The 13,520-nt window shown below is 40.9% G+C and overlaps 1 protein-coding gene across 1 annotated transcript in view; it reads left to right on the top strand.

Moving 5' to 3' along the window:
- Positions 1 to 13,520, top strand: part of LOC139470885 (uncharacterized) — a 30,946-nt gene that overhangs the window by 8,949 nt on the left and 8,477 nt on the right. The window contains exon 2 of the mRNA XM_071253209.1: positions 11,190 to 11,346. Coding sequence (XP_071109310.1) covers positions 11,190 to 11,346 — 157 coding nt within the window. The remainder of the gene's footprint in view (positions 1 to 11,189; positions 11,347 to 13,520) is intronic.

The raw sequence follows: 13,520 nt of genomic DNA, 5'->3' as shown, positions 1-13,520 counted from the left end.
TGGACTGATGCCGATTTATAATGCTAGCTCACTGAAATAGTATGCCACAGTTTAACATAAATACCCCACTCAGACACGGTATACTGACTCCGAGCTGACCTTGTTTTAGCCCCATAATGCCAAGCGCCAGGCAGGGTAACAACAAGTACCATCTTTTAACGTATTTTGGTATGACGCGAACCCCGGACCTTCCGCTCTCCGGGCGGACGCTCTACCATTAGACCACGGAGGCGGTCTGCACGATCGTACCTCAAACGTTGTGAAAGTTGACACAACAGGCTGAGGCTGCTGGAATATTGCTCGGCATACGGGGAAAGTTGAAGGTCATCCCTCTTGCCATACATTCTTTTGGATGGTCTTTTATCACCCTGAATCTTACACTTAGACTAAATGTGACATGGTTTCATTGGACTTATATTTCTAGTTGACGTGGGTAATCAGTTGAATGGAATTGGCTATTTGACCATAATTGAACGACATCAGATCAGCGATATTCCTGAGTGAAGTCAAACTGTTTGGCCAACTTCCCTTGTTCTGAGACTCATAAACATTCGGAAGAAGGTCAGCAAGGAGGGGAGCACAATATACAGTTTATCTGGTTGCTTGAATTTCTTGTTCTGATGAGTAAATCAGTTGAATGGAATAGGTTATTTGATCATTATTGAACGATGTGAAATCAGTGAGTGAGTGAATGAGTATGGTTTTACGCCGCTTTTAGCAATATTCCAGCAGTATCACGGCGGGGGACACCAGAAATGGGTTTCACACATTGTACCCATGTCGGGAATCGAACCCGGGTCTTCGGCGTGACGAGCGGACGCTTAAACCACTAGGCTACCCGACCGCCCCGCATCGTTATTAACACGTTAACTGGGCTCTGTTTATTGGGTGTTGTTTAATGGGGGTACAACAGTGTTTATGGGGGCCTGTTATTGGGGCCTGTTATTGGGGCCAGTTCATTGGGTGTTGTACCCGTGAAGATCCGGGGTAGAACAGGTCTTCAGCAACCCATGTTGCCGTAAGAGGTGACTATAGTCGAAAGTGGCGACAAACGGGATCGGGTGGTCAGGCTCGCTGACTTGGTTGATGCATGTCATTGTATCCCTTTGTGTGGGTCGATGCTCATGATGTCAGTCCCTGGATTGTCTGGTCCAGACTCGATTATGTACGCCTCCAGATAGCTGGAATATTGCTGAGTGCGGCGTTAAACAACAAACATAATTATAGGGTGTTGTTTAATGGGAGTAAAACACTGGGAGCTCGTTATTGGGGTCTGTTTACAGAGGGTTGTTAAGGAGGGTTATCCACTGAGAGCTGTTTATTGGGGGCTCTAATTAAGGTGTTATTTAAGGAGAGTTATCAACCGAGAGGTCTTTATTGGGGTATGTTTACAGGGTGTTGTTTAATGGGGTTTTTAGACTGATGGAGGCGACCCTGAATATTTTTGGTCTTTAATTTCTCTTCATTTGCAACCCTGGAACTAATCAGCTGATATTTACTCTAATTGAAAGTATTTGATTTTATAGTATTTGAGGACATCCCATTACGGGTCACGTCAGAACGACCTTTCACCCAACCAATCAGGGCGTCGTTTACCAGATCCTGAAAGTGACAGTCGGAATGTGTTTTCTAATAATGCAACCTCGAAATATTTAAAACGTGATATTCCGAATGACAGTTACTAGTTTTATGATTATATCCATACAATCTAGGCCATCTATAAGCCATGACAGAATGTTCTTTTTATCAGTTTTAAAATGTTTAATCGAGAATACGTCAAAATATGTTTCGAAGCGTAGTCGCCAGTTTGAAACTTGTGTCGTAAAGCTCGAGAAAGGTGCCTTTTGATTGGCTAATGTCGATTTCTTGTCAGTCATTTCACTGGTCGGTAAAAGTTCGCGTAAGGTCGTTCTGACGTGACCCGTAATGGGATGTCCTCAGATCTTTGTTTAGCGGTAGCGAAAACTAAGATCTGATTTTAATGAGATTGCAGAAGGATACAGCTGTATAAGACATCAGACATCAGTAGGATACAGCTGTATAACACATCAGACATCACACATCAGTAAGATACAGTTGTATAACACATCATACATCAGTAACATACAGCTGTATAACACATAATACATCGGACACCAGTAAGATACAGTTGTATAACACATCAGACATCGAATAACAGTGCGGCACAGCTGTATAACATATCAAACATCACACATCAGTAAGATACAGTTGTATAACACATCATACATCAGTAACATACAGCTGTATAACACATAATACATCGGACACCAGTAAGATACAGTTGTATAACACATCAGACATCGAATAACAGTGAGGTACAGCTGTATAACATATCAGACATCACACATCAGTTAGATACAGCTGTATAACACATACTACATCGAACATCAGTGAGGTACAGCTGTATAACATATCAGACATCGGACATCAGTAGGATACAGCTGTATAACGCATCAGACATCAGTAAGATACAGCTGTCTAACATATCAGACATCAGACATCAGTAAGATACAGTTGTATAACACATCATACATCGAACATCAGTGAGGTACAGCTGTATAACATATCAGACATCAGACATCAGTAGGATACAGCTGTATAACGCATCAAACATCAGACATCAGTAAAGATATAACTGCGTTACACCAGAAGTCAGTAAATATATAGCTGTCTAACACATCAGACATCAGACATCAGTAAAGATATAACTGTATAACATCAGACATCAGTAAGACATAGCTGTCCATATCACAACGAAGCCTCATCTTCCCGCAACTGTGCGATGTATTCCTTCCATGACAGGAAATAATTCTCCAGTAGCAGGAATTACAGCAATATAAAATATTTCCATATTGATAAGTGTAATTTCCTCTCCATGTTTTATTGTGATAGCAGTCAGATAGAAGATATGTTGACAGCGTCACGAGAACGCTTCCCCACATATCGGTTTGTGAAATCCTCGAAATTACCAATCATGCAACTTTGTTTTGTTTACACACAATTCCATCTTGTGAGATTTCTATCCACATCTAAATGGTATTTAATTTAAAACACTGATAGGACTCCATTTCTGTGATCCCACAACAGAAATATGTAAAGATCTCATTTGACATTTTGAAAATATTGGATTCACTTTTTAAATGCAGCTCAAATATGTATATGAGATAAAGAAAGATGAAAGTGTCCTTCCTTATCCTTCATCAGTGTAACTTAGCAACGTCAGCGAGAACACCATCCATATATAGTGCTGCTTAATCTTCAACGTGGTATTGTTGGATACACATGTGACGTCATAAGTTGACCTCTTTAATGGAGATCTGATTCTTGTTTTACATATCTCTTTTAACATTCTAAAAAACAACAACAGAGGCCCAGACAACAGTGCAGCTGTGTTTTTAAACATTGAGTCACCTTATCTCTGAGGAAGACTTGACGGACGCTTTGGTCGAATGGATTCGGTATCCCAGAAAATCATCTGATTGTTGCATTGTCGCTGAGCAGATCACCTCCATGTTTCGGTTAAAGAAAGTTCTTGTCACTGAATGTTGCCACGGGCGACAAGTTAAATCAGCATTCTCAAAATAATATAGGAATATCCCATCACGACCTTTTGTATGTGTGTGTATGTGTGTCTGATATGTGTGTGTGTTTGTGTGGATGCGTGTGTGTGTGCGTGCGTGTGCATGTATGGCGAGATGCTGCTTTGGAAAATTAGTGCCCAGACGTTGCAGCTTTTCAGTATGTTGCTTTGTCCAAATCCTTACAATATATACTTCACTATATATACTTCACAACTTCACACTATATGCTTCATGATATATACTTCACTTTGTCACTTTTTACATTGCATTACGTCACTATATATATTTCACTACTTCACCATATATGCTTCACTACTTCCGTATACACTTCACTACTTCAAGGTATATACTTCAATGTAAATATTTCACAATATCTACTTCACTACTTCACGATATATACTTCGATAAAAAAACCATCAGAAACAAACATCAATACAAGTTATTTAACCACGCCGACAACATTTTTATTTGAATCAGGCGAAGGAAGCTGTGAGATGAAGCGCAGGATAACTGTTGCAGGATGCGATGAACGCTGCTTCAGAAGAAAACAGAGCACAGTTTCTGTTACAGTTCCAAGCAGCATAAATACTAATTTTTATCATTCCCCTCTTAATTGAATTCTGAATTGTAACTTCGAACATCACACAATTAAGAACGCACCAACTGAAACCAGTCTCCCTCTGACATTATGAGAAGTAATCCGTCTGACATCAGGAGGATTCATGAAAATTCTCCAAACATTAGCATCATGGACCCTCAAGTTACTAACGTGATAGGTGCTTATTGCATTGGCTGTTTCAAAAGATTCTGATTAATTGGATTTAACTAAAATTAAATCTTCAAAGAGTTTCTCATATCGATGAGAAAATTCTAATATTTTGTTGAATATGTGTCTGCTTATGGGCTTCTCAATATACGGAAGTCTAGCTGTCATCTGTTTGCACGATAAGTTCGTTATAATTTCCGAATATGTTTGTGTGTTTGTTTGTTGTTTGACGCCGCACTCAGCAATATTCCAGCTACATGGCGGCGGTCTGTAAATAATCGAGTCTGGACCTGACAACCCATTTATAGACATCATGAACATCGATCCACGCAACTGGGATACGATAACATGCATCAACCAATTCATCGAGCTTGACCACCCGATCCCGTTAGTCGCCTCTTACGACAAGCGACAAGAAGACCAATTCTAACCTGGATCTTCACGGGTCATTTAGTTTGAGTGTGTGACCTGCACCTTGCAATGTAATTTGCAGTTTGCATTGACCTGCGCATAAGGTATCATTACATAATCGTGACAATTCTTTTTATTACTATTTTGCGGAAATAGCATATTTTCTACGTCGTCTTTGATATTCTGTCATGAAGCCTATCAACACTTCAGTATATTCAGTATGCAGGAAAAGTTACGTTTTTCGATAAAACAGTTGAATAGTTATTAATATATCATTGCGACTGCCTCCGTGGTCTAGTGGTAGAGCGTCCGCCCGGGGAGCGGAAGGTCCGGGGTTCGATCCCCGACCGCGTCATACCAAAAGACGTTAAAAGATGGTACTTGTTGTCACCCTGTCTGGCGCTCGGCATTAAGGGGCTAAAACAAGGACTGGTTGGCTCGGAGTCAGTATACTGTGTCTGAGTGGGGTTTTCATGTTTAACTGTGGCATGGTATCTCAGTGAGCTAGCACTATAAATCGGCATCAGTCCGGACTAGTACAAGCAGCCACACAAACACACACACGTACATGCACGTCGCTATATAAGTGCAATAATCTTGGACGCGACTTTAAACCCCTTTTCACCTCACCTAATATATCATTGGCATCATATCATTTGATTTATCATCGCATAGCTCAGGAATATGTGTGTACTGTACAAGGGCCGAGTTTCGCAAAAAATAATTACACAGAAAACATGTCTATGTTGATAGCCAGAAATGGAACAAGTCGATTGTCTTGTCGTCCCAATGGCGACTTTGTAACGTGATGGTTTGCAGTGTCCGACTGCGATCGCGGCATGTCCCATGTCCACCTTGACAAATTTAATTGGAGCTAGTTTGGTTGGACAGAAATGCCTGTCTGCCTAGGTGGGGCAACCATCAAATGAACTGAAAGCATTCGTTAGCCAGGTTTTCCAGAAATGCTGCTCGCTCGCCCCCCACTGGGCGCCTTTGTTCAAGACAGAGGCCAGGTCCTTCCAGCACTGGTTGTCTCCCTTGGCTACAAAATAGTCCGGGCTAAGAACAAAGTGAGCAGCGCACGCGGACCACTGTCAGCAGTGATGGGGCGGAAGTCAGTAATTACTTGGAGAGATCGTGTGATATTTTGTTAAGTTCTGTTCCATTCTTTCAACACATTGAGAAAAACAAGATAAAAGTGAACAATCGGGAGAGATTCACTGTCTTTTTAAAGCAATTAGTTCGAGCAGTATTTAAGCTTTCATTAAGTTGTCACGCACCGTGTGTAATGATAACCCACTAACTTCCGGTGCGGGTTCTGAAACGAGGCTGATAGACTCTCCCGGAAGACAAATTGGATCTATTTGTCAGGGAGAACGTTGATCAGTCACCGTGGCTGTGAAGTGTGGGTTACATTTATAATCTGACAGAGTGGTTCCAAAAAACTGTATCAAGATAAAAAGATAACGAGTGATCGTTCACGAAAAGAGTGTTAATGGTACTCTGCCAATTGCAACATCTCTTTTTTATTTTCAATTGCAGGTCTGAGGTAATATTTAAAGTTTATGAATAGGCCTTAATTTTTAATATTTTTCCGATGAATACCCCAGCTGTGACAATTTGAATAACAATGAGTACCGCCGACGATCATGCATGTGTTTTTTTAAATAAAATATCTTGTCAAGCCCTGGATTTCATTTCATGTGCAGGATAATATACATGTACGCTTCAGAGTCATAGTAGAAACGTCATAATCATGATAGACACCATACAGTCACAATGGACATGTCATAGTCAAGATAGATGATAGTTTTAAGAGATATGACGTAGTCTTAATAGATACGTCGTTGTCTAAATCTATTCGCCAGTCTTAATAGATACGACGTAGTCTTAACGGATACGAAGTAGTCTTAATAGATACGACGTTGTCTGAATAGATACGACGTAGTCTGAATAGATATCACATAGTCCTAAAAGATACGACGTAGTCTTAATAGATACGACGTAATCTGTAAAGATACGACGTAGTCTTAATAGATACGACGTAGTCTTAATAGATACGACGTAGTCTAAATAGATACGATGTAGTCTTAATAGATACAGTCGGACGTAGTCTTAATACATACGACGTAGTCTTAAAAGATACGACATAGTCTTGATAGATGACACAGTCTTAATAGATGCGACGTAATCTTGATAGATATATTTCTTTACGTCATACTCAATGCGTGCCTACGAAGTTTAAATACACAGATAACATCTGTGTGAGATTTGGGGATTCAGGCAAGATGTAGGCATACCCATACGCACCAAGTGTGCAAAAAGATTCAGATTGACAAAACACTCTCCGCAATACTGTAGGGGGATCACTTTCAACATCTATCGGGCAATAGTCCTGCACCTCCTGCCTGTGGTGTATACATTCCACAAATTTTTATACGAATATTTCAAAGAGCGTTGTTGTTGTTTGATCAGGGTTTTAACAGTCAAGGCAGCAGTAACGCTTTTAAATGTTTCAGGGAAGGTATGTAGAGGACATTCCGAATCTTAAGCATCAGTCACAAAAATGATGTCCGATGCAATTCCCTATTTGGACTATATGTTCCCGTGTTTGTTCCCATGCCTTTGCATGTGTTTGTGGCGGATGCCACTTGAGGAGCAGGATTCGCGCACCTGTTCGCGATGTTTCCTAAACACATGCTTATGATATAGACGGAATCGTACAATCGACTTTGCATTTAGCAGAAATTTCTTATGATTATGAAAAAGGTTTTGTCGCTTTTATAAAGTAACATGCCACAATTATATTCATGGGTTAGTTACACGTCACAGTTAGTAGTTTTGTTAGTTAAATATCGCACACATATGACTGTTTGTTTGTTGTTTAACACCGCACAATATTCCAGCTATAAGAAGGCGTTCTGTAAATAATTGAGTCTGAACCAGACAATCCAGTGATTCATATCATGAGCATCGATCTACGCAATTGGGATACGATGACGTGCATCAACCAAGTTAGCGAGCCTGACCACCCGATCCCGTTAGTCGCCTCTTACAACAAGCATAGTCACCTTTTACGGCAGGAATGGGTCACTGAAGACCTATTCTACCCCGGATCTTAACGGATGGCACACATATGAAATATCACATATACACATTAGGGAGTACACGAGCACACATTACAGAAGTAGTCAGTCTGTAGAAGATTGATTAAGTGAACGGATTCCCGCAAATTAGAAATACTCGTCTCATTCGCGTAACATCAACAACCATCACAGAAATGCCAATCATTTCTATGAAATATTTCTCAACTTTCTTTTAATAATATATCCGAAAATGGATAATATTAAACTTCGATTCATTTAAAACGTCATTTTCTGAGATACGTGCGTAGTATTAAACACCGCATCCTCGAGATCAACGCTTCGAAATGGGAGTATGGTTAATGACGTGAAATAACCATTTGTAGGTGTCGTAACTGTGCCGCTGGGAATATTGTGGGCAAGAATTAATACCTTGATTTGGAAATTTTAAGAAAATGTGAAGAAATTGGGGAGAGGACAACACTCACTTTTCCAGCACAAATGGCTAATTTGAATAATTGCTACTTAATGCCTTCACGCTGACGGATCAGTGTGATGGCGTTAATACTCGACCACTCTTTGTAACCATATGATGTATTTCTCCTCACAAGTTTAAATGACACGTACTACTATACTTTTTTCCCTTAAAAAACCCATCTGTGAGTGATATTTTATCCAAGTGAAATAAATAGATCGGCGCCATCCAGTCTCAATTGTAATGTTTATTGTACAACATTTTTCTTGATTAAATTATTTTTTCATTTGTCGAAAGACTTCTCAAAATATACAACAGCTATTTTTCCCCTGTTAAGTGGACGACAACAAAGAAATGAAAAGAATCCAATATATTCTTTAATCACTTGCGCCTTTCATGCCTGTACCATGTTCCCGTGTTTCTTTCTGGGCATGTGTTTGTGACGGATGCGGCAGGATACGCTCTTTTCACGAACACATGATGTTATCACTATTTCATAGTACATAATTCATAATGGTCGGACTCGTTCAATGGACTCTGCTTTTAGCAGAATTTTCTTACGATCAATGAAATTGTTGTCGTTAGAATCTAGTAACAGTAATATCTTATATGTCTCCTTGCAGCGCAATGATCTATTACGTATTCATATTAATAACTTAAGTCATTATTAGAGTTTTTGATTTCAAAGGAAGGTAAAAAGAGTATTGCGAACATTGGAAGCTAATAGACCTTTTACTCGAGAAAAAGAAAGTCTAATTGATTTTTTTCACACTGATAGTACATTGATTCGAAGATGTAACTAACACAGAAATCCACACTTTAAAATATACATGACGAACTGTTATGCTGACAATGTCACATACAGTAATCGCCTGTTTGTCCAGTGTTAGACCGCCGCCGTCTAGTGGACGGAGCGTCTGTTCTAAGATCGGAAGGTCGCGGTTCAACCTCCGACCGCGTCATACCAAAAAACGTTAAAAGATGCTACTTGTTGTTACCCTGCCAGGCGTTCGGTATCAAGGGGATAAACAAGGACTGGTCGGCTCGGAGTCAGCATACTGTCTGAATGGGGTATTCATGTTAAAACTGCGCTCGTCACGCCAAAGACCCGAGTTCGATTCCCGATATGGGTACAATGTGTGAAACCCATTTCTGGTGTCCCCAGCCGTGATATTGCTGGAATATTTCTAAAAGCGGCATAAAACCATACTCACTCACTAAAACTGCGCCTGGTATCTCACTGGGTAATGAGTATAAAACCGAAACTAATCCGGACCAGTACAAACAGCCCCCAACTGCGTGAATCGATGTTCATGATGACAATCATTGGACTGTCTGATCCAGACTCCCATTATTTACAGGCCGCCGTCATGTAGCTGGAATATTGCTGAGTGCGGCGTTAAACAACCAACAAACAAAAGATGACGACTAGAAGTCCATATATTCAGCAGTACATAAACAGATGACGACTAGACCTCAAACAGAACAGGCTGACGCATACCACTATCTAATCCCTTAAACAACAATTGTACTGACATTTTCATCTTATAAAGCCCAGTCCAGCAAACGTTAACACTCTCAAACCATACACAGAATACTGCTACAGCTATTGGATGTCAAAGGCAGATTTTAAACAAACAAACGGAGATTGTTGCTGCTGTTCACAGACTGTCTCGATGAATTAGATGTGTACTGAATCACATAAAATCATCAAAATAGAATTATCATTCCCGCGAACAGCAACAAATAAAGATATATCCCTGATGCAAATGACCAAACGATGGATCCTTTTACGCGTTGGCGTCATCTGGCCGCCATGTTGGTTGCAATACAGGTTTGCTCTTGCAACCCGATCAGGCCTCAATGAGAGCCACAGGGGACTCGGGCCTGCTGGCCAGGAAACACAAGATTGTTTTGGCGTTAATTATGAACATCTGCATATGAATTTAGCAATGAGTCGTTTAAGTCTGTACTTTTTAGAAACACGGTCTTTAAAATAAATATTTTGTTCACGAATCGGTTGTGTAAATCGGTCAACATGACGTCATGAAATAATCACGTGTTTGAAAATACTCTTTCATGACTTCCTTGATCATGCCAAATAAATGATAACATATCTCACATACAGCGTATATATTTCCTGTTGACGTGTTCGTGGAATATCGTCAAATAATGTCACGCTCACAAGAGTTCTTTTAAATCTTTACAGAGCAAATGTTCTGTTAATGTTGATAACATGATGTCTTTCTTCTGTCGTAAGTTATCAATTTGTTTTGGCAACTTCAGCGGAGCACCAACTTTGTCAACCTTGACCACCTCAGAACATTGCAACTGCTAAAATAGTTCCTCGTTGTGTCGCCCCATCAGTACAGTTGCTGCTCTGCCCGGAGAAGATCCGGGTATGAATAGATCTTCAGCAACCCATGTTGCCGTAAGAGGCGACCATGCTTATCGTAAGAGGCGACAAACGGGATCGTGTGGTCAGGCTCGCTGACTTGGTTGATGCATGTTATCGTATTCCAATTGCGTAGATCGATGCTCATGATGTCGACCACTGGATTGTCTTGTCCAAACAAACAAACAACAAACAGTACAGTTGCTGAATAAACAAACGTTATTGCCCGGTTCTGTAAGCTGTTAACTGGACCCTAATTGTCCTCTACTATAAACTGTTAGTGACGGACCATTTAACATTTTTTGAGGGGCCTTGGCTATTGTATTGAGACCAGATATTTTTTTCCAGCTACATCTGCAAAAGAAGATATTCTTTTACTGAATCCTATGAGCCAACATATCTTTTTTTTCTAAAAAACACAATGCAACAATGTAAGGTCATCTTCTTTTTTCCGCAGCGGTCGATGATGTTATCCAGGTTGATGGCAGTGACCAACAGACTCAACTTCAACCGGCCGCTGCTTGGTGGAGCCGGACTCCCAGACCTCGCCCCGCCCGCACCTTTCGCTAACAACGAGGAAAAGAGATTCAGGGCACCTTTACAGGGCCGATCAGGTAAATATATCTCTCATTGCTATAACAACCTTTGACATCGGCTTTCTATGGAAGAATCATTACATAGTATATGGGAATGTGACATTTCGTTAGGAAGACGGTGTATATTTGTCCGTTGAGGTATCTGCAAGGGGTTGTACAGGCGACAGTTCGCCAGGGAGATAGTATACCTTTGTGTTGGGTGATTTCGTGGACCCATGTAATGTTCATGTGGCAGTTTGTCATGAAGTTATTATCCCCATGTCTGTGGTAGTATCGGGGAAAGGGGTGATGACGCTTCATCAGGAAGATATTATCTATATGTCTGTAGTAGTTTCGGGGAAAGGGGTGATGACGCTTTGCCAGGAAGATATTTTCCGCATATATGATCTGTTATCGGGGAGGAGGCGGTAGACCTGTGACTGTTCGTCAGGAAGACAGTATCTATTGAGTAACGAGGTGGTCACATGGACACAACACTTTGGAAGCTGCGATCTGAGATGAACTAGGGGCGAACTCCCCAGGATGTGTTTTACAGCTGATTAAAACGAGATGATGTGGTTTGTTTGCTCTTTGCTCCCGCCGATTCGGAAATGTTCCATCAAGTCATCACACGATACGTTTGATCCAAACTGAGTGCAGGATATTGGCAAATGTGTTTTTGTAAAGTTGAGTGTAGAATAGAGACAAAGTGAATAAAAACACAAGAGGGTAACAAACTCATCCCTTCCTGGCTATAGCAAATAAGCAACCGACCGCAACAACACAGCAATACCACAGTAACAACACAGTGACAACGCAGCAACAATACTGCAACATCACAGCGACAATACCGCAACATTACAGCACCAACGCAGTGACGGTAATGTCACAGCAACAAAGTAGTAACAGTTACACAGCAACATCACAGCCACAACACAGCAACAAAGTAATAACAGTAACACAGCAACATCACAGCAACAAAGTAATAACAGTAACACAGCAACATCACGGCACAAAAGTAATAACACAGAAATATCACAGCAACAAAGTAATAACAGTGACACAGCAACATCACAGCAACAAAGTAATAACAGTAACACAGCAACAAAGTAATAACAGTAACACAGCAACATCACAGCAACAAAGTAATAACAGTAACACAGCAACAAAGTAATAACAGTAACACAGCAATATCACAGCAACAAAGTAATAACAGTAACAGCAACAAAGTAATAACAGTAACACAGCAATATCACAACAACAAAGTAATAACAGTAAAACAGCAACAAAGTAATAACAGTAACAGAGCATTATCACAGTAACAATACAATCAACTTTCCTCGCTTCTCGCCAGTTCCCTATGCTCGCGGCAGCGCTTATTTTCAATAAAAATGGAACGGCGCGCCCCCCAGCGGGTGTTCGCCATAGCAAAGTCTTTTCGATGAGGAAAGGGAAGGTCGGTACAAACAGTTTCCCACAATGCTTGACTTACTTGTGAGTATGAAATACGAACAACATGTAAATCCTAATAGCGATCTGTAGAAGTTTGTCATATGCCCTTGTTCAAGACACTACCAACTTTGAATTGAAAGCGAGTGAAAAATGGTTTCTGGTCAGAGGGACAAGTTCGTCTGCTTGTTTTCGCAAATTATCTTCATAACAGATTCATGTGATGAGCAAGAGAATCTCGTGGCCAGGTGAAAGGGCTGTTATTTCTGTTTGGAACATGGAGGTTCAAGATAAACTTTGAAGACAGTCACTGTGTTCGGAAGTTTATCAGACAATGTTACATAAAGAAACAAAACTGCCCAAGTACGTACAATTCTGTTTAGTTCGATTTGATAGCATGGTGCTGGCCTTTTTCAAAAACTATTCCAAAGACAGTATCTCTATGACTAAAGTGGTGTCGGGGGAGGGGTGGTCTCCATGTGACACCTCGTCAGGAAGACAGTATCTCTATGACTAAAGTGGTGTCGGGGGAGGGCTGGTGTCCATGTGACACCTCGTCAGGAAGACAGTATCTCTATGACTGTAGTGGTGTCGGGGGAGGGGGTGGTTTCGGGGGAGGGGTGGTGTCCATGAGACACCTCGTCAGGAAGACAGTATCTCTAAGACTGTAGTGGTGTCGGGGGAGGGCGAGTGTCGGGGGAGGGGGTGGTTTCGGGGGAGGGCTGGTGTCCATGTGACACTTCGTCAGGAAGACAGTATCTCTA

This window comes from Haliotis cracherodii, unplaced genomic scaffold, assembly GCF_022045235.1.
Source record: "Haliotis cracherodii isolate W230 unplaced genomic scaffold, xgHalCrac1.p SCAF_21, whole genome shotgun sequence".
In the NCBI taxonomy this organism is placed as follows: domain Eukaryota; kingdom Metazoa; phylum Mollusca; class Gastropoda; order Lepetellida; family Haliotidae; genus Haliotis; species Haliotis cracherodii.
The sequence above is the reverse complement of the archived record's forward strand: the minus strand, read 5'-3'. Positions and strand labels throughout refer to the sequence as shown.